Below are 26,657 nucleotides of genomic sequence, written 5' to 3'. Positions count from 1 at the left end.
AAATAAATAAATAAATATTAAAAAATTACCTGACGATGAGTCTTGGATCTAAATGTAAAATATGAACGTGGAACACATTTAGAAAGCACAGAAGATGCCTCATAACCTGAGTTAGGTGAAGAACCCTGAGATGCGACACTATAAAGGGAAAAACTGACAAACTGAACATCTTCAAAAAGTAAAACTTGTGCTCTGTGAAAGATACAGAGAGCAAAAAGACAAGCTACAGACTGGGAGAAAGCATTTGCCAATTATGTGTACAGCCAAGAATCTGTGTTCAGGGTATATTAGGAACTCCCAAAACTGAGCAGCAGGGTGAGTATTGTGGCTTGGTGGTTAAGCTGTTGCCTGGACGACTCACGTCCCATATCATAGTCCCTGGTATGAGTCCCAAGTACTTCATCTCAGCTGGCAATGGCTCAAGTGGTTGTGTCCCTGTCACTCACCAGAGAGATCCAGATGGAGTTCCAGGCCCTGGCTTTGGCCTGGTACAACCCTTGCTGTTGTGGCAATTTGTGGGGAGTAAACCAATAGATGAAAGATTCTCTCTCTCTGCCTTTCAAATAAGTAAATAAACTCAAGAAAAACTGAGTAAGAGGGGCCAGCAACGTGGCGTAGTGGGTAAAAGCCGCTGCCTCTAGTGCCGATATCCCAGTGGGCACCAGTTCAAGTCCCGGCTGCCCCACTTCTGATCCAGCTCTCTGCTATGGCCTGGGAAAGCTGTGGAGGATGGTCCAAGTCCTTGGGCCCCTGTACCCACGTGGGAGACCCAGTAGAAGCTCCTGGTTCCTGGCTTTGGATCGCCACAGCTCCGGCCGTTGTGGCCATCTGGGGAGTGAACCAGTGGATGGAAAACCTCTCTCTCTCTCACACTGCTTCTCTGTGTAACTCTGACTTTCAAATAAATAAATCAACCTTAAATAAATAAATAAATCATTTTTTAAAAACTGAATAAGAAAGAAGTCAATTAAAAATGGTCATACCTTTTATAAAAAATATAAATATACACCACAAAAAAAGATGTACAAATGGCAAAAAAAAAAAAAAAACCCACAGGAATACATGTTTAACCTCATTAGCCACTCAAGAAATGCAAATTGAAACTACAAGTAAAATGATGTCACTAGTTTTCTATTGCCACAGTAACAAATTACCACACTTAGTGGCTTCAGACGACGTAAACGAGTTATCTTGCAGCTCTGCAGGTTTGAAGCCGCACAGGTCTCGCTGGGCTACAGTCAGGCAGCAGGGCTGGGCTCTTGCTGGAGGCTCCAGGGAGAGTGGTTCCCACGCCTCCTCCAGCTGCCAGAGGCCGCCTCACTCCTCGGCCCCGTCTGCCAAGCCAGCACCGATGGGCCAAGTCTCTCTCACCCTGCATCCCAGCCCCCTGGCATCTGATGTCACTTTTCCTTCTCAGAGACTTGGCCTCTTCTCCTCCCTTTTCAGCTCACATCGGTCATCCTGGATGGCCCCATGCAATCTGCTCACTTTAAGGTTAGCTGATGGGCAGCCTCGACCCTATCTGGAATAATCTTGCTGTGTCACATGACATGGGGGAGCTCCAGGGGACACAGGTCATAGGGCTCGAGGTCCTACATGACACAGGCAGTTTCTTGCAAAGTAGCCACATGGCTCTACCTCTCTATGCTTATTAGTCCTAGAGAAGTGAGGGCTTACGTCCAGTTTTACAACTTTAGACAAGTTCCCTGGAATGTGTGGCTCTTTCCTCAACTCCTCCAATTTCAACTGCCCTCCGCCTTCCTCTCTCGCCCGACTCTAGCAGCAAAACCTTGCAGCATTGGCTTAATAGTGACGGTGCCCGTGAGAATGCCCACAACTCCATGTTGGAGTGTCGAGGCCGGGGTCCCAGCTCTGCGCCTGCTTCCTGCTTCCTGCCAGTGCACACCCTGGGAGGCGGCAGGTAGTGGCTCAAGTACTTGAATTCCTGCCACCTGCGTGGGAGACCTGGATTGACTTCCTGGTTGCCAGCTTTGACCCAGCCATGGCCGTCACAGCCATTGGAGGGTGAACAAGTAACGTCACTGTCTCTGGCTCTCTCCTGCCCTCCCTCCCTTTCGAAAAAAACAAAGCAGAACAAAAATGCACCAGGTCATTCAATCAAGTGTGATCTGATTAGTCACCACACTTCAGTATGCATAGTTAACACGTCCCTTCTCTGGTACAGCTCTGAGGCGAGATTTTCTATCTTGGAATAAAGGTACCGTCAGACATCAGAATAATTGGGCAGCAACGAGAGAGACTGTGTAGAGTCATCAGCCCTATTTTATTTTGTACCATGCTAGTGTTTCCTGCCGTGTAAGTGGCCACTTTATTTATATGTGAGGCTGTTCTGAGGTGGAGCCAAGGCCACCCTGCTCCCAAGTCCAGTCCTTGCCAGCCAGCACAGCAGCAGTGCAGTGCTTCTGTTCAGCCCTGCAAAGCTTCCTCTGTCCAGGTCACTGGGTCTACCTTAGCCACACAAGAAGAAAAGGCCCAGGGATTTTTGTCCCCAGCGGAATGTGGCTACCCAAAGAGCTAATGCCGGCTTAGGATGCTGGACTGAGCGGTATTTAGAGGAAGAATGCGCTGGGAGCCTCACACTCCTCGGAACTGGTCAGAGCACACACACCTGTCTCAGTCCCAGACCCACGCTTCGAGGGAGGATCCAGGAGTTTTTGACCCCAGGGGGGATCGACATGGCAAAGAATCTGAAGATGAAGAACAATGAAGGACCTGAGCTTGTTTAACTCTAAGAAGGGGGAAAGATGGCTTAGGCAAACAAAGAAAAAGAAAGAAGTAGAATGGTATCTGGCTTGATGAACCCCCACACGGAAGAGAAATGGAACCTGCTGTGTAAAGATTGGAGGAGAGAAAAAGAGAACAGACGATAGATCAGAGTGTGGCCTGGATGCCCAATATGGAAAGCCAGATTCTCCCATCTGGAGGATAACAATGACGACCAGAAGCACCCATCTACATGGGAACAACTACTTGGGATAAAATTTCCGAGGTTCCACACAGGTCCAGCAACAGCTGCCTTATGATCGAAAACGCTAAGAGCAGTATTAACAGATTTCCACTTAATGTAAGGGACGTCTTCCCAGCCTTGAGGGCTGCCCAACAGCTCTGGGCTCCCTGAGAACGCCCTCCAGGGACTGCACAGGGAAGAGCACTTGATAAACAACTGGACTCCGTGGCTGCCACAGTCCTGGCAGCTCCCCAGCTCCCCAGCTCCCATCTACCTATCTTTAAATGTTCAAGAAAAGTTTTTCCTCTTCTGAGACACCAGTAATGATCACTGTAGCTCTCCCTGAACACCTCAAAATCGTAAACTGGTTGTAAATTTTGTAATCAGGGCCAGCATTATGGCACAGCAGGTTAAGCCGCCGCTTATGACCCCAGGATCCCATTATCAGAGTACCGGCTTGAACCCTAGCGGCTCTGCTGCCAATCCAGCTCTCTGCTGATGCACCTGGGAAAGCAGTAGATGATGGCCCAAGTACTTGGCCCCCTGCAACTCATGTGGGAGACCTGGATGGAGCTCCCGGCTCCTGGCTTCATTGCCCAGAGCTGGCTTTTGTGGTCATTTGGGGAGTGAACCAGTGTATGGAAGATTCTCTCTCTCTCTCTCTCTCTCTCTCTCTCTCTCTCTCTCTCTCTCTCTGTCTCTCTGTCTCTCTCTCTCCCCCTTGTGTATCTCCCTCTCTCTATGTAACACTGCCTTTCAAATAAATAAAATCCTTTTTCCAATTTCATAATTAAACCCTCACTATGTAAGAAGCCCCTCCCACAAGGACAAGGAACTTGACTCCTGCCCTGCAGGCTGGATGAGCTGTGCACCTGACAGGGATGTTCAGGAAATACTGACTGGTCAAAACCGGTTCCACTCCCAGGACACAAAGTCATTTGGTATTGGAAGGCAGTGCATGCAGCTGCCATCACTCACTGACTTTTCAAAAAAGATTTATTGAGCTATAGTCCACATGCCATACAAATTACCCATTTAAAGTGGACAATGGAATGCTTTTTAATAAGTTCACAGCGTTGCACAACCATCACCACTATCTATATTTACAGCAATTTTGTTCCTCCAAAAGAAACCCCATATTTCTCGGCATTTTCTCCCCATTCCTCTCAATACATACCCGATCCCTTCAGCCCTAGGTAGGTAACTATAACCTACCCTCCATCTGTATGGGTTTGCCTGTTTGGGACTTTCTCCATTGGTGGAATCATGTAATGTGCTGCCTTTTATGGTTGGCTCCTGTCACCAGGCATGATCACTTTGAGATTCATCTAGGTCATTGCACATATCAGTACTTCATTCTTGTGTAACTGAGTGGTGTTCCCTCGTGCGGATATGCCACAATTTAAACCCCTCTCGACTGTTGAGGGACTGTTATAACCAGAGCTGCTTGGAGTAGCAGTGTACAAGTCTGCTTGTGTACAGGCAGTGTACAAGACATGCGTCCATGTCTCTGGGATAAATACATAGGAGTGGGGTTGTAGAATTGGGTGATAATTATGTTTGCCATTTTGAGTAATGGCCAAGCTGTGTTCTAAAGTGGATGCACATTTTTACAGTCCTACCAGGAATGGATGAGGGTCCCAACTTCTCCATGTCCTTACCAACACTTATACTTTTTTTTAAGGCTATGCTAGTGCACGCAAAGTGGTATTGTAATTTTATTTGCATTTTCCTAATGACTAATGATGCTAAAGAAGTGTTCTATGCTTATTGGCCACTTGCACACCCTCTTTGGAGAAGTGTCTGTTCATTTGTCCACTTTTAAGTTGGGTTATTTGTGTCCATATTATTGAATTACAAGGGTTGTTTATACTCATACATATTCTGGATACAAATCCCTTTGCAGACTTTTGACTTGAAAGTACTTTCTCCCATTAGATGGGTTGTCTTTTAACTTTCTTGATGGTCTTTTTGTTGTTGCTGCTGTTGTTGTTTGAAGCACAAGTTTTTAATTCAAGTTAGGTCCATATTTACCTAATTTTTCTTTTGCCATTTCTACTTCTGATGTTTTACCTAAGAAAACATTGGTTAACCCAAGCTGTGAAGACTTACTCCAATATTTTCTCTCCAATGTTGTTCTTAATTTTCAAGATTGTTTTGGCTATTTAGAGTCACTTGAGTTTCCATAGAATTTTAGGATGGGTTTCCTATTTATGCAAAAAATAACATTATTGAAATTTGATAGGATTGCACTGAACTTGTAGATCACTTTGAGTCACAATGACAGCTAAACATGATTAAATCTTCCAGCCCATGAACACAGGATGCCTTCCTATTTCTTTGTGTCTTGTTGAACTTCTTTCAGCAGTTTCATAGTTTTAGCTGCACAAGTCTTTCACATATGTGCAACCTTATTGGTGAAGTTTGTTCCTAACTATTTTTTCCTTTCTGATGCCCTTGAAAATGAGATGATTTTCTTAACTTCCTTTGCAGATTGTTCATTCTTCCTTCTTAAACAAGGATTGACAACTACGCATTTTCCTGGCATACTGCTTTAGCTGTATCACCTAAGTGTCTCTACCTGTGACTGCTCCCAATAAAACCTCGGACAGCAAGGTCAAGGTGAGCTTCCCTGCTTGCTACACTTCATCTTTGCTGTCACACATCACTGCTGGGGAGTGCAGCTCTGTATGAACTCCACTGGGAGGAAACACCTGCTAGAGCTTGCACCTGCTGTCTCCCAGACTGCACCCACTGCACTCTTCCCCTTTGCTGCTTTAAGTCTCTGTCCTCTCAGTGTAATAAACCACAGCGGTGCATAGCACAGCTTTTCTGGGTCCTAGTGAATTGTTGAGCGTGGAGCTGGTCTAGGTGACCCCTGACTCACGAAGCCACTAGCTCCCTCTTAATTGCTTTCTACTGTTTTGGGCAGTACCCTTAGCTCTCCAAACAGGAAGTCAGACCCCTGTGGCAGAGCTGCAGGGTTCTTGCAGCCTGCCTGCCTTTCCCCCTGGGAAGAACTCCTGCTGGAGGGGGGCAGGTATCTGCTTTTCCTGAGTCCCAATCCTATTCTTCTGGTGGGTACCAGTTGGCTGGCAGTTCCTGGTCAGCTTGGCGTGGAATCTCCACCCTATGCATGTGCCAGGGCAGGGGTACTGGGGTTCCCAGTATTCCTATAGTGTCTGGAGCAGGCTTTCACCTGTGGTGGAGGCTGGGTATGGAAGGGAACCCCAGACTTCTTAACAGCACCTGCCAGGAATAGATCTGCAGCGTGAGGATGGAGGTGAGAACCCAGCAGCCTGCCCCTCATGGGGTACCACCAAGGCACCAGACCGGCCATGGGCAGGAGAGGATGCTCTATTTCCTGACCACAGTTCCTGGGATAGAGCTTCCCTAAGGTGTCCTTGGCCCCTTGCCTAGGAGGAGGTGGGGCGTGACAATTTCAGCTTGTGTGTTCTGCACCCACCTTGGAAGAGCACATGCCCCAGGGCACGGCTTTCAGCTGGTGCCACCGCAGGTTAATTCCCAAGCACCCAGAACAGGGCACCACCTGTCGCCTTCACATGCCAATGTTCCTTACAGCTGATATACAGGTTTTATTTTTGACATGAAATTACAGGTCTCATCATATATGCTCTTGTTACATCACTTCACCTAACACACACAGAGAGTCTACAACTTAACCAGGGTTCCACTCACACTTTTTCAAGTGCACTTGCTGCAAAAGCAATCCATATTCCACAGGGATTTCACCTCCAAATTTGAAGTCCGTTCACTTCCTAGACTAGTAATGGTCTGTGTTTGGATACTCTGGCGTTCACAGAGCTGCAGTCCCAAGCCAGCCCCAGGATCGGGACGGGAAGGAGCCAGTGCACACCACACTGTGCTGCTGAGCCAGGCCATCCAGTAGTAGGGTGAAGTCGATGCATTGGTAGTTTGGAATGTTTTCAACTGAATGATGCATTTATCAGGACCTAACTCCATGGGAAAGTCACAGGCCATCTGCGTTGTGAGCATTTTCTCAGGTCATTCATTCCGTGTGATTTCTGTGACACCATTTTACTGGCCACTCTGCATAGATACACTATGGCTGTTTTATTTGTCATTTACTCCTTTGCGTCCCATGCTCTGTCCACTTACATCTCGTTCACCTTCACAGTTCCCTGTGAGGACAGCGGGACAGAGGACAATCCCAGTCGACAGATGAGAAGACTGATGAGATAGATGAGAAGCTCTGGCCCAGAATCCCATAGCATGGCCTGGCGAGGCTGGGACTCAAAAGCAGGCATCCTGACAGCCATGCCCAGGTCCCAGCTCCACTGTCCATCCTTCAGGGTACCTGAAAGTGCATTCTCTCTCTTTATTTAATATTTTATTTATTAATTTGAAAGGCAGAGTTACAGAGAAGCAGAGGCAGAGAGAGAGAGAGAGAACTCTTCCATCCACTGGTTCACAATGCCGCAATGGCCGGAGCGGTGCCCATACGAAGCCAGGAGCCAAGAGCTTCTTCCAGGTATCCCACACAGGTGCAGGGGCCCAAGGACTTGGGCCATCTTCCACTGCTTTCTCAGGCCATAGCACAGAGCTGGGTTGGAAGTGGAGCAAGAACTGGTACCCGTATGGAATGCCGGCACTGCAGGAAGAGGCTTAGCCCATTACGCCACAGCGCCGGCCCTCACATCCTCTTTCGTCCCTTTGGCCAGCATCCTCGAGTTCACCTCCTGACCTGCCCCCACCTTCCTGGGATGCTGATGGCACTTGTGTGGCTTTCCCACAACAGTGGCCCCCAACAAAGGTGGTGCCCCCATGCCTTGCCCTCACACTGGGCCTCAGTCCTATAGCACAGCAGACACCCTGGGAGAGCCAAAGACAAAGAGGGAAGTTTCTGTCCCTGGAGGCCAAAGCCCTCAAATACAAGCACCACATTCAACCAGACGCAGGTCTCTGCAGCTCATTTCCTGAGGCTGCCTTAGCGAACAGACGACGTGTTTTTCTCATGTTTACCCGTGGCACAGATGGGTTAAGGCTGGCCTTGGTGCTTTGCAGAGTGGCATGGGACTGAAGGCTGGGAAGGCAGGGAGAAGTGGGCACAGGATGCCTTTTCTAAACCTCCCCTTGGAGTTTCTGATGTCTAAGCAACCACCCTGTGAAGCAGGTGGTGTAATATGGATGAGAAGACTGGGACCAGGTGAGGCAGTCTGCCCACAGAGGAGCATCCACCTCATGGTAGGAGCAGCCCTGCCCTGCCCCTGTCTTCCACCTGTCACTCTGCACTTTCTGCACATCAACGTCAGACCTTGAACCATTGTCTTCTAACAGACTCCAACTGTGCCGAGACGTTGCCTGCTTCTCCCCAAGGCCTTTTCTGTCTTGCTCCTGGGCTCTGGGCTCACAGAGAGAGGTAGCCTGGGGCTGGCACTGTGGGGCAGTGGGCTAAGCCTCCGCCGGCAGTGCCAGCATCCCATATAGACACCAGTTTGTGTCCTGGTTGCTCCTATTCCAATCCAGCTCTCTGCTATGGCCTGGGAAAGCAGTAGAAAATGGCCCAAGTCCTTGGGCCCCTGTACCCACGTGGGAGACCTGGAAGAAGCTCCTGGTTCCTGGCTTCGGATCAGTGCAGCTCCGGCCATTGCAGCCATCTGGAGAGTGAACCAGTGGATGGAAGACCTTTCTCTCTCTCTCTCTCTCTCTCTCTCTCTCTCTCTCTCTCCAAATATGTCTGTAACTCTACTTCCCAAATAAATGAATAAATCTTTTTTTAAAAAAGGCAGTCTCCTGGCCCATGCCTTGGGTCTCAGCACAATCTCCTGTCTCTGACTTCCCACCCTACCCCCCCACTGCCACCTCTCCACCTCCTACAGCAAATATAAGGGTCAGGCCTGTACTAGCCCCATCCTGAGCTTCTCTCTTGAGCATCTCACGGCTCCCAAAACACCTGCTCTCTGATTCTCTGCCTTCATGCTGGCTGCTCCTACTTTCCTGGCCAAGCTCCCTCCAGCTCACTCTTCAAAGTCTCCTTTGAGTGCTGCCTCTTCCCATGCAGCCTTCTTGGAATGGTGGGTGCTCCAACACTGTGCTTCCAACACTGCTGCCTGTATCTCCCCTGTCCCGGCTGGCTGAGTCCGGTGCTGCCTCTCTGGACTCCCCAGCATCAACCATTTCCCGGTTGTATCCCTGATGGCACAAGTGACATCATTGCTGTTGTCCTTATGGCTGCTGCAGTGGCCGTGGCTGCTGTGTTGTTGTCAGCTCCCCTGTGCACCAGGAAAGTCACAGGCCTGTTTGGATGGGAGAGCCTCTGTAAGCCCTTCTAGGTTTCTTGCCCCTGCACAGGGCCTACCCAGAGCAGGTGCTCTACAAACTTGAAAGAGTAAGAATTCTGCAGGGGGCCAGCACTGTGGCATAGCAGGCAAAGCTGCCATCTGCGGTGCCAGCATCCCATATGGATGCTGGTTCAAGGCTTGGCTGCTCCACTTCCAATCCAGCTCTCTGCTATGGCCTGAGAAAGCAGTAGAAGATGGCCCAAGTCCTTGAGCCCCTGCACCCACGTGGGAGACCTGGAGGAAGCTCCTGGCTCCTGGCCAGGGTTGCACAGCTCTAGCCATTGTGGCCATTTGGGGAGTGGACCAGTGGATGGGAGGATCTCCCTCTCTCTCTCTCTCTCTCTCTCTCTCTCTCTGTGTGTGTGTGTGTCTGTATGTGTGTGTGTGACTCTGCCTTTCAAATAAATAAATAAATCTTTAAAAGAAAAAAAAAGAATTCTGTGGATGGGAGGATTTGTCTGCCCCGCTATAAAAATAACACCTGCAACAGTAAAATCGCTATGGATACAAGGCTTGCCCTGCGCCCTGTGCCTTTTAGACATTACTGGATCCTAAAATGAGGCAGGTGCAATGGTCCAGATAAAGACCCTGAAGCTCAGGACAGTTAAGCGTTTTGCCCATGTGGTGGTGTCTGACTTGGGACCAGGTCTTCCCAATCCCTGGCCTTGGCAGATTCAAACGTTGACTCATGATGTCTCATTTGAGTCTTGCAGAAGCCCGGGTGACTGGGAGAATGAGTCCGATAGCCTCGCACTTGCTGAAAGCCCTGCCAGGGTGAGGCCCCAGCTCTGGGCCCACAGGTGAGCAGAGAGCGTCACAGGCAAAAGATGGCAGTCGCTGTGTGCCCGTGCTGGTGACACCACTGCCTTCTTCATGCCACCCACAAGGCACCAAGCTCTGACCTGCTGCTTTGTCCCCCAACCTGGGGGTTCCCAGCCTGCCCACTTCCTATTCTCTCCAGCCAGAGAAAGTCGTGCCTGCCCACCCCAGGTTTGCACCCGCTGCGGTGCTGATGCCAGCAGGGCCGGTGGGTCCTCCCTCCCAGCCCAGGCTAGGAATTCCCCAGCCCCAAGGAAGAAGCCCCAGGCTCTGGCTGGGAGCCGGCTCTCACCTACCTGGCCAGCCGCCCACCTCGCCAGGAGGAGAACCGGCTCCTTTCTCAGAGGAGACGGAGGGCCTGGGCAACCTCAGTGCACCATTGATGGATTGATACGCAGAATTGGAGAGGAGCCGACACTGGCTCCCTCCCAACCACAGCTGGCCCCACCCCGGCTGGCAGACGACGCCTGTCACCAACCACAGACGTCCTGATTAATCAGTGTCCTCTTTGCCCTGCATTCCCAGGTCACACCCCACTCTCTGTCCCCCAGGCAGGAAAGGCACGTGCTGACCCTGACCATGGAGAAATCATCCCACTCCAGCTTCAGTCAGTGTCCACCTTCTGCAAGCGCAAACCCTTAGGTGACGTCAAGATTCCTAGTGTTCAATTGGCCCCAAAAGCTTGCGTCCCCCACCCCCAGCCCCAGCCCCAGCCCAGCTGTTCTTCAGCAGCCATGCAAAGGGGAATGGAGCAGGTGCAGCACAAGAAACCTGCTCAGAGGAGCAATCAATCACACAAGGTGGGGATACAGCGCCTGGGGACTGGAGCCCATTGTACCCCTGGCAGGAACAGAAGCCCCACCCTCTAACACAGCCAGTACTCCCAAGGGACATGTGCCCAATAGAGACCCAGAAGGGGTCTCTTTGGGAAGCCTGTGTCGGGGAGGGGCATTGGCTCTGAATCCCATTTCACCACCTCCGCCGTGAGCCCTCGTCCCCTCGTCTCCAGCATGAGGTGTCTGAACATAAGGTGATGGGGTGAAGGGACACCTCCCTGCCTGCCTGCTGCACCCTTACAAGGGGCTGGTGCTCCCAACCTATTCCCACTGCCCACTGGACTCGCAGGAACACACACATCCAGTCCCGATGGCCCAATCACGGGGAACCTGTGTACTTGCTGGAGAGAGGAGCTGGGACAGTTTGGGGGAGGGTTCGGGACTGGGAATCTGAGCAACAGCCAGTTGCATGATGGCTGTAGACTATGGACGAGTTTGGCGGGGGGGGGGGGGGTAACTGGGATCCCAGGCCTTGGTTGGTGGGAGCCAGAAGGGGAGGGCCTGTGCCTGCCATGAGGCATCGCCCTGCAGGTGCCCGCAGCTCCAAGGGTAACAGCAGCTCTCTGGGCACCCTCAGGCCACCAGTGTCCTCAGCAACCCCTGCTCCCTGAGCTGTCCTGGGAGGTGACCCTACCACGAGGGACACAGCAGCCAGCAGCCAGAGGGCTCCCTCCCTCTGATGGGTAAGCCTGATCTCACACGTGCTCCCACAAATACGGCTTACAGGTGGCTTTGGAGGCTGGGCAGGGCTTCGGTGGGAACCCCTGGGGCCTCTGTGCCTTCTTCTCTGGGGTGCTTGTCCAGCTCCCTTGTGAGTCACAGGACAGACAGGCCTGAGCCAGCAGCAAGGGAGCCTCCAGGGTGGGGTCTGGGCCCGGAGCCTGAGAATGTCACGTGCTGCGTTCCCAGACCAGATGTGCCATCCACAACTACTTGTTTGCTGTGTTCAAAGATATCATGAAGCCAACCCTAGGTTCAATGACCTTCTGAGCAGGGAGGAGAAATACTATGGTATACACACACACATCAATCACAACTGTGTCTGGATTTCAAACTATAGTCTGCTTTGCAAGAGAGCCTCCTTCAGGTTCCAGGGCAAAAGGGGGGGGAGCCTGGTTCAGTTTCTCGGGGTGCACCCCAGGAGCAGGTGTCTGCTGGCTCTGACAGCCAAGGACATCAGGGCCCTACTCAGGGCCTTCTCCGTGGACAGCAAGGGGGCGACCCTCCAGAGAGGGCGGATTTCCCTGCAACTTGGTCTCCCCAGCCCTGTCCACCCTCCCTGTGCCCCTCTGGAATGACATGAGATGCCCAGCCAGGCAGGGCATCCTCTCCCCCAGGGCTTCCTTGCCCTCCCGGGGCTTTCCCCTTACTTCTCAAGAGAGCCCTGCTAAGGTGGACACATTGGAGAGGGGTCTTCAGAGCCAGAAGCGGGGTCCTGGACCAGAGGGCAGGGCAGGAGGAGTGCTGCAGGTGGAGAGGTGGAAGTGGGGAGCAGTAGGTGGCCCCACAGCTGTCCTTTCCTCCCTAGCCCAGGGCACACAGGTGAGCAGTGCCTCCCCACCTGACCCGCCTGCCTCTCCTTCCCATCTCTCTGTGTGGCACCTACCTCTCCACGTGGCTCTGGCTGGGGTAGACGATCTGAGGTATCCACCCAGCCTCTCTGAGGGACACCCCCATCCAGCCTACCACCCTCCATGTGCTGTTTCTGGCCAGAGTCCCTGGGGCACAAGATGGCCAGCCAGTGCTCAGCCACCCCCACTTCAGGCTTCACTCCCGCAGTGTCCTGCACCTCTCTGAGCTCCTTCCAGGCCTGTCCCCTGTGCCCAACACCCTGGATCCTCGTCCCTCCAGAGCCTTGGTCAGTGCACGTTATCAGGTCTCTCGCTGACACATGCACAGAGCCCCTGTTCTGTGGTTGGAATGCCTCCCCACCCCAAAGTTCACTCATTGGAAACTTGGCCCCAATTTTTTCAGGGTGATAGCATTTGGAGGTGGGGCCTTTGGGAGGTGGTGAGGGTCACCCGAAGTCATGAGGATGGAGCCTTCACAGGAGGGTAGACCTGAGCTGGTGGCTTGCTCAGGTGCACCATGGGATGCCCGCTGCCATGTGCCGATGAAGCCAGAGGGCCCTCACCAGGTGCCGGCACTGTGCTCTTGGACTTCCCAGCCAAATAGATTTCTCTTATTGATATGGTGCTCAGTCTCGGGGTTTTGTGACAGCCGCGAAAGCTCACTGAAGCATCCAGCTTCAATCCAAGGTCCCCCCCGCCCCGACCCAGGCACCCTCCCAGGAGGGAGCGAAAGAGAAAGTTTGCTCCCAGGACTGGTCCTTAGGCACTGGCAATGCAAAGCAGGGGTCACTGTCCCTTCCTGCCCACCCCCACCACGGCTCCCTCACCCCTGTGCTCTCTGATCCACCAATCAGCTTCCACCTCACTGCCCACTCAGGACCACACTCAGGACCCCCTTCCCAGCAGCTCAGCTCCTGCTGGTTTATGCCTTGAGTCCACCCTGCCAGAGGGGCTGTGGGGAGAGTCAGAGCCCCCCACTACCAGGTCCCCGAGGTGCTGGAGCAGGGGAGGGAGGCACCAGGCTGTCCTCTGCACTGGATTCGCCATGCCAGAGGCCAGCCCGCACCTTCTCCACCCCGGTGTTTGCCAGAGAAGTCTCCTCTGATGGTTTTTGTCAGCTCCAGAACTGGCAGAGATACAAGGGACTGTCAGGACCCAAGGGAGGACAGGATGACACAGGGGCTCCTGCCAAGGGGTCTAGACTCTGGCCAGGAGTGGCAAGCAGGGAATAGCAGGCTGCCTAGCACCCCAGGCCTCCAGGTAAAAGGCAACATTTCAGGGTCCAACGCCATGGCTCACTTGGTTAATCCTTTGCCTGCAGCGCCGGTATCCCATATGGGCACCAGGTTCTAGTCCTGGCTGCTCCTCTTCCAGGCCAGCTCTCTGCTGTGGCCCAGGAAGGCAGTGGAGGATGGGAGACCAGGAAGAAGCATCTGGCTCCTGACTTTGGATCGGCACAGTGCCGGCTGTAGCAACCATTTGTGGGGTGAACCAACGGAAGGAAGACCTTTCTCTCTGTCTCTCTCTCTCTCTCACTGTCTATAACTCTACCTGTCAAATAAAAAAAAAAAAAAAAGGCAACATTTCACAAATCAGTATGTGTGACATTCACAGCCCGAGAGAGAGAGAAAGAGAGAGACAGAGAAAGGGAGGGAGGGAGGGAGAGAGAACGTTATGATACCCATTTCACAGATACAAAGACTGAGAACTTGAAGGATTCAGTCCCACCAAATATGCAGTTAGGACATTATAGCTCCTTCAAGTCCAATGGTGACCAGAGGCCTTTCTGTCTCCTGGCTTCTCCTGGGCCAGCTGTGAGGTCTTGTGCTCCCCCTCTGAACTGCTCTGGTCCCAGCCATTCATGCTCCAGGTGAACAGCAGATGTCCCGTGCAAGGGACAGGGGCCTTCATCAGTACACTGTCCAGCTTGTCAGGCGTGGCTCAGGCACTGAGCCCGGCTGGGAAAGGCCAGGCTCCTGGAGGGGAGGGTGGGCCCTGCTTCTGGAGGGTGGGGCTGGCTGGGGGCGGGGTGCCGGGCAGCAGCTTCAGACTCAGCAAGTCAGGCACACGCAGGGCTCTTGTCCAGGGTTCACGTCAGAATTCACCCTGGGGCTTTTCCCAAAGAACAAGGGCCTGCTCAGACCTCCTCTGGGTCAGAGACTCTCAGGGGTGCGGGCGGGGAGGGCAGCAGGGGCCTTGGCCTGTGTCCGTGGCGAGTATGGAAATGCACCCTAGGGAGGCAGCGAAGGATCGGGCTGACAACAAGCCCCAGAGTGTGCACAACAGATGAACCTGCTGGCTGTCCAGGCCACAGTGGACCCAGCGGCCTCACACTGGCTGCTCTGGGCTACAGCAGCTGCCCTGCCACTCCCAGCATTCCCTCTGCTTCCCTTCTCCTGCCCATCACCCACCTGTCCCAGCTTCCTGAAGGCCAACAGACCACAGCTAAGCCCTGCACTGGAAACCCCCATCCTTGCCAGGCAGACCTGACCATAAGGCCTTGCAGGCCACCCCACAGCAGGCATGTTCTTGTTAGGAGGCTGGGGGCTGGCCTGGGGAGGCTGAGAAAGGGGTTGGATCAAGTTGTACAGCCTCTAACGTGCTAGAACCCCATCCTGCCTCACAGGGGTGTTGGCGGTTCCTAGGAGCCCACCACCTGGAACAAAGGGATCATCAGGGGTGGAGGTTGATCCTTCACCCCAGGCTGGGCGGGTTCCCTATGACCTTTATGGCATCAGCAGGTATGACACCGATCAAGGCTTGGCTCTGATGTTGCTAGGGCAGGACATTCTGAGCTGGCCTGGGTGGGTGGGGCACCAGGGCCGTGTCCATGGCGGGCAGCAGCACAAGCCTTCCCCAGCCTCTGTTGCAACAGGGCACTGTGAGGGTGACAGGGCAGCGTATGGCCCGACTTCAGCTTGTCTCAGTTCAGAGAAGCCCAAAAAACGCCTTGCTCTGATATGCATACCTCCAGGCAACAGGCAGAGCCTCCTGGGGACCTAGAACAAGGGCCTGTGCACCAGCCTAAATTGTGATGCACTCTGCCTGGGGTCAGAGTGGCTGGGGACAGCCATGGGAAGCCCAGCAGGCCAGGGTGACCCAGGCGGGGGCGCTGGTGGAGCAACCCACTCACCCGACACTCAGGCTGCACGCCTTTTTCTCGTCACGTACTTAACCAGAGCCACTGAGCACAGCGCCAACCAGGCCCCCAGATGTCAAGTCCAATCACGCAGCCTCCTGCCTGCCAGGTGCTCCCAGGAGGCCAGCCCAGGCCAGGCCAGTAAGGCAGACACAAAGTCAGGGTCAGCCCCCTGTGCTGGCTTCAGTGTCCTGAGAGCTAACAGAGCAGCGACTCTTCTCATCCCAAAGCTGCCACCACCTCACACATCAAGCGCATAAGAGCAAAAAAAAAGTATTTTCCCAGGTGGACATTTAGCCGAGCAGCCAGGATGCCAGTTAGGATGTCCACGTGTCACGTCAGAACACCCGGGTTCGCTTCCTGACTCCCAGCTGCCTGCTGATGCCGACTCTGGGAGGCAGCAGGTGATGGCTCAAGTCATTGGGTCCCTGCCACCCACATGAGAGACCTGGGTTGATTTCCCAGGTCCTGGCTGCAGCCTGGCCCAGGAATCTAGGGACTGAACCAGCAGATAGGAGCTCTCTCTGTGTATCTATCTGTCTCTCTGCCTTTTAATCAATCAGTCAATCAAAATTTTTAAAAATAAGAGGATTGCTCTAATTGTTCTTTTTATTTCTTGTTTGTGCCAATTGGTTTAGCAGGGGTGGGGAACATCTGTCCCTTGGGCAAAATCATCTGGTCTGGCCTTGCCAAGGCCACACAGGTTAGACTCAAAATTCAGTAAATCTACAGCAGGCTAATTTTTAAATCGATGATTTTGTATGGCCCGCGAATGTTATCCAAAGATCCACAAATATCCAAATGGCCCTTGGTGGAAACATGGTTTCCCAGTTCCAGTTTACCATATGGTTGATCTTGAACTTTTTTTAGAAAGCTTTTATTTAATAAATGCAAATTTCATAGGTACAGCTTTAGGAATATAGCGGTTCTCCCCCGCTCATACCCGCCCTCCTACCCCCACTCCCATTCCACCTCCTACTCCCTCTCCCATCCCATTTTTCATTAAGATTCATTTTTTTTTTACAGGCAGAGTGGACAGTGAGAGAGAGAGAGACAGAGAGAAGGGTCTTCCTTTGCCGCTGGTTCACTCTCCAATGGCCGCCGCGGCCAGCGCACTGCGGCCGGCGCACCGTGCTGATCCTAAGATAGGAGCCAGGTGCTTATCCTGGTCTCCCATGGGGTGCAGGGCCCAAGGACTTGGGCCATCCTCCACTGCACTCCCTGGCCACAGCAGAGAGCTGGCCTGGAAGAGGGGCAACCGGGACAGAATCCGGTGCCCTGACCGGGACTAGAACCCGGTGTGCCGGCACTGCAAGGCGGAGGATTAGCCCATTGAGCCGCAGCGCCGGCCCAAGATTCATTTTTAATTATCTTTAAATACAGAAGACCAACTCTAGACTAAGTAAAGATTTCAACAGTTTGCACCCACACAGACACACAAGGTATAACACTGTTTGAAGACAAGTTTTACCGTTAATTCTCATAGTACAACTCATTAAGGACAGAGGTCCTACATGGGGAGCAAGTGCACAGTGATCTTGAACTTACGGAAGGTATGATATGCAAAAGCAACGTATGTTTAGACGTCAGTTCTGACCTCATAATAAAATGAACACTTGTGGATCTGCCTCACCGTGTGCAGGACAGCTGGGTTTTGATTCAGTGCGTTCATTAATTACTGGGCACTGCAATAGCAGGTGTCCCTCTGGGCTGGGGTGTTCCTCTGGTGGCATGCGGGGGAGGGTTTTGATTCTGCATCGTTGTCCACAGCACATCAAAGGTGACCCTAACATGGGCAAGCTGGGAACTCAGAGGAACGAAATGACCATGTATGGTTGCAGGGTCTTCTGAGAACAGTAAGTAGAAACATCAGAAACGACATCCCCGATTAAGGAACATTACGACGATGTGTGGAGAGATGAGAGATAACTAACCCGGCATACCTGCAGCAGAGGGCACTAAGAAGGGGCCAGAAGGCGAGGGAGGGGGCATCACAGGAGACTTCCTGGAGGAGGTGTTGCTGTAACCTGGAGGACAAACGGGGGACCCTACAAGGGGACTGGTGCAGAGGGGAGGCATCCCAGGGTACCCTGTAAGCATAGGGACCTCTGGCTTCTGACCTGTAGCACACATGTCACCAGACGAGGGACTTCAGGGCCTCACAGGAAGCACTACCCATGCCTCAAAGAGTTCAGACTGGGTTCCCAGCAGGAGCCAAAGCCAGCCCAGGGCCATCACAGCAACAGCCTTTACATCTCACAACCGTACAACGGGCAGGAAGTCAGAATGTGGCCCAGCTCCATGAGGGGGAAACCAGTAGGGGCTCCTAAAAACCAGTATGCATCCCAGCCAGAGAGCAAGTCCCACTCGGCAGGAGAAGTGGGCAGAACACTGGGGCCAGCGACTCCTGTGGGGGCCTGACTGAGAATGGGGTCCCCAAGGGCTGAGTCTGCAGCAGGCAGCAGGGGCTACGGAGGTCATGGGGCAGACAGCACACAGGGTGCACCCCACACCTGAGTGGCTGGGTCAGAGTTTGCAGAGGACTCCAGCAACCTCACAGGGTTCTGGGTCCCATCCCTCATAAGCTCTGCATGCCGGTCCATGTTGAATGGGATGGAGCTGACCAGGTCAGAGAGGGAGATTGACAGGTGACCAAGGAAGGGTCTGCAGCCAGAGCACACAGCAGGACATGCCCAGGGAGCAGGTGTCTCCTCGAGAGGAAGCCCTGGAGCCTCTGGATAACAACACGGTCAAGGATGGCGGAATCCAAGGTGGCAGGAGACACAGCACCGGGGCGACATCAGGGACCGATTGGTGTCTGACTCCCACGCCTGATCTCTCTGCCCTCTGCCATCCAGGGGAGACCAGCCTCTGCAGGACTCCACAGAACTCAGCTCCTCCACAGCTCAGGGTCTCTGTGGCCTCAGTCTCTGCCAACACCTTGACCTAGAAGTGTGACCCGTGGGTCTACACATGTGGACCTGGGGTATAGACACCAAAGGCTGACAGTTGAGGGCATGCTGCAGGCACTTTGCCCTCACTGTGTGCCATGCAGGGGAATTTGCCACTTTGCTACCCAGCTTGGGGACCCCAAGATGAGAGAGAAGCCAGAGCCCACCCATTTGGAAGATAGAAAGGAGGCAGAGAACTTTTCCTACTCCCTGCAGTTCAGACAAGCCCCAGCCAGGACCCCGGCACCTAAGACAGACCTGAACCACTGCAGGTGACCTGCTGGCACCTGCAGAGTGCTGATGGGGCATGGGGGAGGCAGAGCTTCAAGTCCACCCAAGCTGCAGGACAAGCTGTGCTTTCCCCTCTCGGGGTCTGGGAGCTCCCCGACACCCCACCATTTGTTCACTTAACAGGAGCCCTTTTCTGTCTTTTGCAAACAAGAGTCTTTACCAGGAAAGAAACTGGGGGCCCAGGAGCCAGCGCTGTGGTATACTGAGTTAAGCCATTGCTTGCATCCCCTAAGGCCGCCAGTTCTTATCCCAGTTGCTCCACTTCTGATTCAGCTCCCTGCTAATGGCCTGGGAAGACAGCAGAAGGTGGCCCAAGCACTTGGGCCCCTGCACCCATGTGGGAGACCAAGATGAAGCTCCTAGCTCTTGTGAACCAGTGGATGAAAGATCTTTCTCTCTCTCTGCCTCTCCCTCTCTCTCTGTAACTCTGCCTTTCAAATAAATAAAAATAAAACTGTTTTAAAAATTATCAGCCATGGGGGGCTGGCGCCGTGGCTTAACAGGCTAATCCTCCGCCTTGCGGTGCCAGCACACGGGGTTCTAGTCCCGGTCGGGGCGCCGGATTCTATCCCGGTTGCCCCTCTTCCAGGCCAGCTCTCTGCTATGGCCCGGGAATGCAGTGGAGGATGGCCCAAGTCCTTGGGCCTTGCACCTGCATGGGAGACCAGGAGAAGCACCTGGCTCCTGGCTTTGGATCAGCAAGATGCGCCGGCCGCAGCGGCCATTGGAGGGTGAAACAGCGGCAAAAAGGAAGACCTTTCTCTCTGTCTCTCTCTCTCACTATCCACTCTGCCTGTCCAAAAAAAAAAAAAAAATCATCAGCCATGGAGCTGGCACTGTGGCATTGCAGGTAAAACCACTGTCTGCAGTGCCAGCATCCCATATGGGTGCCAGTTCAAGTTTCAGCTGCTCCACTTCTGATCCAGCTCTCTGTTATGGCCTGGGAAAGCAGCAGAAGATGGCCCAAGTCCTTGGGCCCCTGCATCCACGTGTGAGACCCGGAAGAAGCTCCTGGCTCCTGGCTTTGGATAGGCGCAGCTCTGGCCATTGTGGCCACCTGGGGAGTGAACCAGCAGGTGGAAGACCTCTCTCTCTCTCTCTCTCTCTCTCTCTCTCTCTCTCACTCTCTCTGCCTCTCCTTCTCTCTCTCTGTAATTCTGGGTTTCAAATAAATAAATAAATCTTAAAAAAAAATTATTGGCCATTGCCTACTACATGGTCTACTGGGTGCCTTGAGAGGGAAATGGCTCTTGCTACACAACCCAAATGAAAGGCAGCCAACTTAAACAGAAGGAACAACAGACTGAGTCCTGGAATATCAGCACGGGGACTCTCCCTGACCACACATGCAGTCTTTCTCCTGTCCCACCGCCCCAGGCCCGAGACACCCCTCAACCAGAAGCAAGCCTGAGTCCATCCATCTGTGGCCCCGGGAACCATAAAGCCAGCACAATTGTTTCTCTGTTCCTCCAGTGAAAGTTAAGGCATCATTTGGGAAAGAGTGGCACCCCTTGCTTAGGAATGGGTAAAACAGTGGTGCACAAGCCCACTGAGCTCTTGCAGGCCTCTCTGGCTGCTTCAGGGGCCTGGTACCTCCTCCTCCTCACCAGAAAGGGAGGCTTGTTCTCCTCATGGCCACCCTTGCGCTTCAGCATGGCAGTGGGAACCCATGACAAAGAAGAGACTCACATGCTGGCAAACAGTGACTGTGCCCACCCGTACCAGCAGAAACCAGGCAAAGGTAGGGGGATGGGTCTCAGAGTGCTTGACCAAGGATGGGGGCACATAACTCAAAGACAAGGTGAACATGGTGATGCTCGGTGCAGCCACCTATCCGGGAAACAGCACAACAGTTCCAACAGCTAGGATGCATCCCATGGCTGAACTCTCCATTGATGGAACTCTCAGCTTGAGAGGCGCCCCAGGAAATGAGACTGCAAAGCCAAGGAATTCCTTGTTACCTGAAGGGGCACAGAAGTTCCCTCTGCTTCTGCTCCTTCTTGGTCTGACCAAGAGCAAGCTGCTCTCCATCCATAACCATGCCCCTATGAGAGGCCAAGAGACAGGCCCCATCCCAAGGCACTGAGAAGTCCAACATCTTGGAGAATTACTGCAGTTACTGTTCTCTATCAGCTGGCGCTGCTGATGGGGGACCCAGCTGTCAGCTGGGATTCTACAGGTGGGAATGGTGGAGCCGGCAGGATTTCAAGTGCCGGAAGCCAGAGTGGCACCCAGGATGTGCTGCAGCTCTGTGACATCGGCCAACCATTCTTGGGGCCACCAGGACTGAAATCGACAAGCAGAACCAGTACCAGTGGGGTCCTGATTGATAAAAGTAGAAAAACTAGACCTGCTATACGGAAGTCTCCCTGTCTTAGACTGACACCCAGCACATACGGGGCACTCACGTTTACAGAATACACCCCAGTGCCGTTTGTCCGATTCCCAGACAAAACTCAATGGACCCAAAGCTCCTTGAGTGGAGGGAAGCCAGTCCAGCAGTGACATCAGGAGTGTCAACTGCCGAATCTTTCCGAGGCGCCTCTACTGAGGAACATCTGGGTCTTTCAGAAACCACCAACCAACAGGTTCTGAGCTAGCAACAATTTCAGGTGGCTCAGGATGTCCCTACAGCTTGCCACCAGGAATAAGGTGCCAGCATGTCGGGTCAAAAATGGAGCTGCGCCTTGTGTCTACCTCACGGTAGCCCAGTGGACTCCAGGACCTGCCCTTTGCAATTTTTCCAGCTCCTGAGCATCCAGTTGACAAACATGTGCTCAGAGAGCAGCAGAAACTCCACCCTGGCTCCCTTGACCCATGGCACGGAGACTTCTGTGGCAAGACACCTAAGTGGAAGTCTCTGGAACACCATCTCCCCTCCAAAGCTGTCCATCAGTAGCAATACTTCATTCCTGGTGACCAAGGAATCAGCAGTCTAGGAGGGACATCCCCGCTGCCTCCCCTACTTTACTTGTTGGTTTGGCTTGTGCAGAAGACATGGGAGCCTTGAACACCAGCAGACGACAGTAATAGACTCTTGTGTAGATACTCTTGGCAGCCGCACTGACACACAGGCAACCTCCTTGCTGGAACAAAACTGCTAGGGTGACCTTTGACACTAATACAAAGCCAGGGATTTGGCAAAAGCTCTGCTAGTGTGTGTATGTGTGTGTGTGTGTTTCCTGCCCAGGATTCTGGGGTGAGCAGAAGCAGGGTGCTTTTCCATGATGGTGCAAAAGCAAGCCTCCACCACCTGCCTCAGCACACTGACTCCGATTTAAGTTAGCCAGCAGAGACCTCATTCTGCTCTGTGGCTTCAGACTGATGGGTCTTGAGGGACAGCAAGTAGTAAGATACCCTAAAAGCTTGGAAGCATGCATGCCTGTGTGGGACACATGTTCCATGAAAACAGAGGGAGCTTCCATTGAGGGCAAGGACCACTAGTTGTCTGGAACACTCTGGAATAGCCCTTTTGAAAGCCAAAGACCTTGGCCTTCACATCAGGCCAGGTGGGGCCTCTGGATGTGTCAGGTGGCTGTTTCCCCACCCCTCCCCCAGAGTATGCCACTGCAGCTCATTTGCTGGGTGACCTCAAAGGTGGTACACTTTGCATGGAGCCTATGGCAAGTACAGGCTCTCTGGGCGGCCCACCTGCACTTGGGAGATGCTCTGTCACGTGGCTGTCACACCCTGCGGGCCCCTGGTGCCCAGCTTGCCCAAAGCAGACCTGGATGCTATGCAAGTCTGCAGGAGGCCCCCGTCAGAAGGGGTCTGAGGCACCCTTCTTCCTCCTGGTTCTTGGTGACAGCTCGATATGCTTCTGCTAACAGAGTGTGATGGTGGGACCACAATGGCCTGAGGCTCCCAGGATGGAGCAGTGGTCAGGTGGTCCACACACGCCCAGGCCCAGAGGCCCCAGCAGGTGACTCAAGCAGGTGACTGCCTTGAGCTCCCACGTGACCAGGGTACTCATGAGGGAGAACAAGTGTGCGTTGTGTTTACAGATGGCTCGGCAGGACACACAAGTGGTCTGCTGTTGTGGCATTCAGAGACCCTTCCCACCAGGTGGGCAGCAGGAAGAGACATCTCTGATAGGTACAGGTGCTCATCTCCTTGGCATGCACACAGGGGCTGGGGGTGTCTCAGGACCTACAGGAACCAGATGGCAGGTGCTGGGACCCAGAGGCATGGAAAGGCCTCTGAGAACAGGTGAAGACAGCGTGTGTGCTGGGAATGTTTTCTCAAAGGCCCCATTCCCGGGAGCCTTCCGGTCTGCAGGTGGGGCATGGAGGTTGTCCAGGGATGCCTGGTAGCCTCTCCTTCAGCCACACTCTGCTTGCTATGTGGCTCCCCTTCACCTAGGCCACCTGCTACCAGCACAGCTGGGGGTGAGGAAGAACCAGCACTTCATAGACCAACACATTTTCTCAACAGATGCTCACATTGAGCCCGGGACTTGTGAGATGATCACCCATTTGTTTCAAAACGGAAAGCAAAGATCAGGCACGCAGGGAATCATCCCAGGATTGTACATCCCAGCAGGGACAGCACCAGAAGCCAAAGGGGGATCTGTGTGCTCTGAGCCCAAGCACGGGCACCAGAGGCACCCTCTGCATGCACTTGCACACATTCCTGGAAGACCACCTTCTCACCCGGCTGATGTTTGCATGGCCAGAGAGATGGTTCACCTCTGCACTTTCAGGCCAACTGCGGGACAGGGTGAGGGCAGGGCTCCTGCCGTCCAGCCTTGGGCCACCTCCTCCCAGCTGCCTGCCAGGCTGCAGCTTGAGAAGCTTCCTCCCTGAGCCTGTCCTGCCCAGAGCTGGCCTGTTTCCTGGTACTTGACCTGCAGAAAGAGTCCACCCGCGCCCTGCCACCCACCCACCTCCCACGCATCGCCCACCTGTGGAGGTGGAGGTTGGCCACCTGCAGCCGCCACCACTCTGACAGTGTCTTGGAGCCCACCGCCCACTTTGCGCTGCCAGTGGGGGCAGCTGAAGCGGAGGTGCTGGTGAGCTCGGGCCTGGGAAGGGGGCGGACCCCTGGCAGGCGCGGGAGTCTAACAGCGCCGGCTGCGGGTTCCCACTCCCTTGCCGCGGCTTAGCCACCCCTTTTCTCGCTCCCTACCCCGCCTCCCCCTCTGATTCCCGCAGTCCGGGTGACAATAACGACAGCAACCACTTCCTGGGCACCTACAGGGCTGGACACCAGGCGCCCGTCCAGGAACCCGCGGTCCCGCGCCGAGAGACCCGGGCTGCAACAGCCCGGGCGCCGGGGAGACGAACCCAGGCGCTCGCCCTCGCCAAGGCTCGCCAGGGCCACTGTCAAGCCCTCTGCCGACGCGGCACCGCTCCCTCCCGGGGGTCCGGGCGGCCGCGCGGCTGTGGGACGCCGCCTCCGGGTCCGCATATCGCAAAGTTGGCTGCGAGCGGGAGCCGGTGCCGGTGTGGGGCGCACTGCCCGGGGCGCAGCGCCGCGCGCAGGCTCGCCTCTGCCTGGTAAGTTGCTGGTCGCCGCGAGCCCGACCGCAGGTGCCGGGACGCGGACTCTCACCTTGAAGAAGCTCCGGAGGAAGTGCAGAACGCTGAGCATGGTGGCCGCCGGGACGCCAGGAGCCCCCTGGAGCAGCGCGACGAGCCGCGCCGCCGAGCCCGGGCTCCGCCAACTCCAGCCCGCGCCCCGCCCCGGGATCCGCCCCGGTGCCCGCCCCTACAGCCGACGCCCCGCCTCCCTGGTCCCGGCCGCCTCTCGGGGCAAACCGGAGACACCGGGAGCGCATTCAGGAGGCCTCTCTGCGGGCACCCGCGGGACCCGGCGAACACAGAGCTGCCCATGGACACGGCCCCGGGGCTCTCGGGAGCCTCCCCGTGCCCCGCCGAGCTCAGAGTTTTCCGCAGGAAGCATACTCGATACCCAGGCGCCCCACATCCCAGCGTGGCCCCGGTCCCCGCAGCCTGCCCTCTGCACCCCAGTGCCACGACCCTGTGTGCCCAGCACCCCCGGGGGCTTGTCCTGCCTGGAAAACTTTCAGTTTGTCAACTGGGCCAGCATCTGAGGAGAAGGCCCAGAGCATCCACGGCTGTGAAATCTGGTGCCGGGCTTGTGCAGACCAAACACCTGCCACGGAATTCTCGGTCCAGAGGCCCCTGTCTTCCCTGGCCGACCTGTCCAGGTGTGTGAACTCTTGCTCGGGTCCACAGGAGAGCCACCTAGGAGCAAAGGGAAGTCTTGCCTACTTTGGGAGATGCTCTGTCACGTGGCTGTCACACTCTGCGGGCGATGTTGAGGGAGATGGGGCCTTCCCAGGGCACCCTCTGGCGGGTCCCTGGGGCCACACTATTTTAGTTTCTTTTAAAATCAAAACAAAAGAGTAAAGTAGTAAGAATAATAATAATGAACCTAGCCTGGTTTATATTCTTCTTCATATGAATGCAGCTGTAAAGTACAATTTTACTTATTTATTTTTAAAGATTTATTTGTATTTGACACTCAGAGGTAGAGAAACTGAGGGGAGGGTTCACTCCCCAGATGGTCACAATGGTTAGGGCTAGGCTAGGCCGAAGCCAGGAACCAGGAGCTTCTTCAGGGTCTCCCACGTGAGTGCAGGGGCCCAAGCACTTGGGCCATCTTCTGCTGCTTTCCCAGGTGCATTAGCAGGGAGCTGGATCGGGAGTGGAGCTGCCGGGACTCACTGCGGGCAGCGTCCCCGAGGCCCTGGGGCCCCAGGACAGCAGTGGGGGCTGCAGGCTGGGCTCCTGCCTGCCCGCCTCCATCCCGCTATCCTTTTTTCTGTCTCTCCTCTCTGTCCATGTCTCTCCTCTCGGGCTCATGATGACTCAGCTCCCAGGTGGCCCAGCATTCAGTCTGCCCAGGACTGAGGGGAGGCCTAGGAGAGCAAGTGAAAGGACCATTTGGCTTAAGAGTTAAGACGCTGCCTAATTATACCCAGGCCCCACATCAGAGGGCCTGGGTTCAGTTCCTGGCTCCGGCTTCTCATTCCAGCCTCCTGCAAGTGGAGACCCTGTGAGGCAGCAGTGATAACTCCTGTAGGCAGTCCTTCCCCCATGTGGGGTGACCTGGGTTGTCTTCCTGGCTCCTGGCTCTGGCCCTGGTTCAGCGCTGGCTGGGGCAGGCATTTAGGGAAACAAACCTATGAATGGGAACTAGCTCTGTCTGTCTCTCTGCCTCACAAATAAACAAATAATGATACCCAACATAAACAGATAGATAAAAGCAATCAACAGTCTCAGAGAAGCAGAGCATAGAAGAGTAGTGATGGGAAGGGAGATGGGGAAGAGAGAAGGGAAATGCTAAACCCAGGTACAATATTCAGCTGGACAGGAGACACAAGATACTGTGTTCCACTGCAGAATAGGGCAGCCACGGGCAGCAAGGAAGCTCTGGATCTGTCCAAAGAGAGGATCTTGAAAGTTCTTGGGGGCTGGCACTGTGGCCTAGAAGGTAAAGCCTCCGCCTGCCGTGCTGGCATCCCATATGGGTGCCAGTTCCAGTCCCAGCTGCTCCACTTCCAATCCAAGTCTCTGCTATGGCCTGGGAAAGCAGTAGAAGATGGCCCAAGTCCTTATTCCCCTGCACCCACATGGAAAACCCAGAAGAAGCTCCTGGCTCTTGGCTTCAGATAGGCGCAGCTCTGGCCATTGCAGCCAACTGGGGAGTGAACTAGCAGATGGACGACCTTGATCTCTCTCTGCCTCTCCTTCTCTTTCTGTGTAACTCTGGCTTTCAAATAAATAAGTAA

The 26,657-nt window shown here is 54.2% G+C and overlaps 1 protein-coding gene across 1 annotated transcript in view; it reads right to left on the bottom strand.

Moving 5' to 3' along the window:
• The window catches only part of LOC133762794 (uncharacterized), a 133,064-nt gene extending 108,542 nt beyond the window's left edge, over positions 1-24,522 (bottom strand). The window contains exon 1 of the mRNA XM_062195730.1: positions 24,452-24,522. Coding sequence (XP_062051714.1) covers positions 24,452-24,490 — 39 coding nt within the window. The 5' untranslated portion in view covers positions 24,491-24,522. The remainder of the gene's footprint in view (positions 1-24,451) is intronic.
• Positions 24,523-26,657: the final 2,135 nt, after the last annotated feature.

Source organism: Lepus europaeus, chromosome 1 (genome assembly GCF_033115175.1).
Source record: "Lepus europaeus isolate LE1 chromosome 1, mLepTim1.pri, whole genome shotgun sequence".
Lineage (NCBI taxonomy): Eukaryota > Metazoa > Chordata > Mammalia > Lagomorpha > Leporidae > Lepus > Lepus europaeus.
This window is presented reverse-complemented; position numbering and strand designations above follow the sequence as displayed.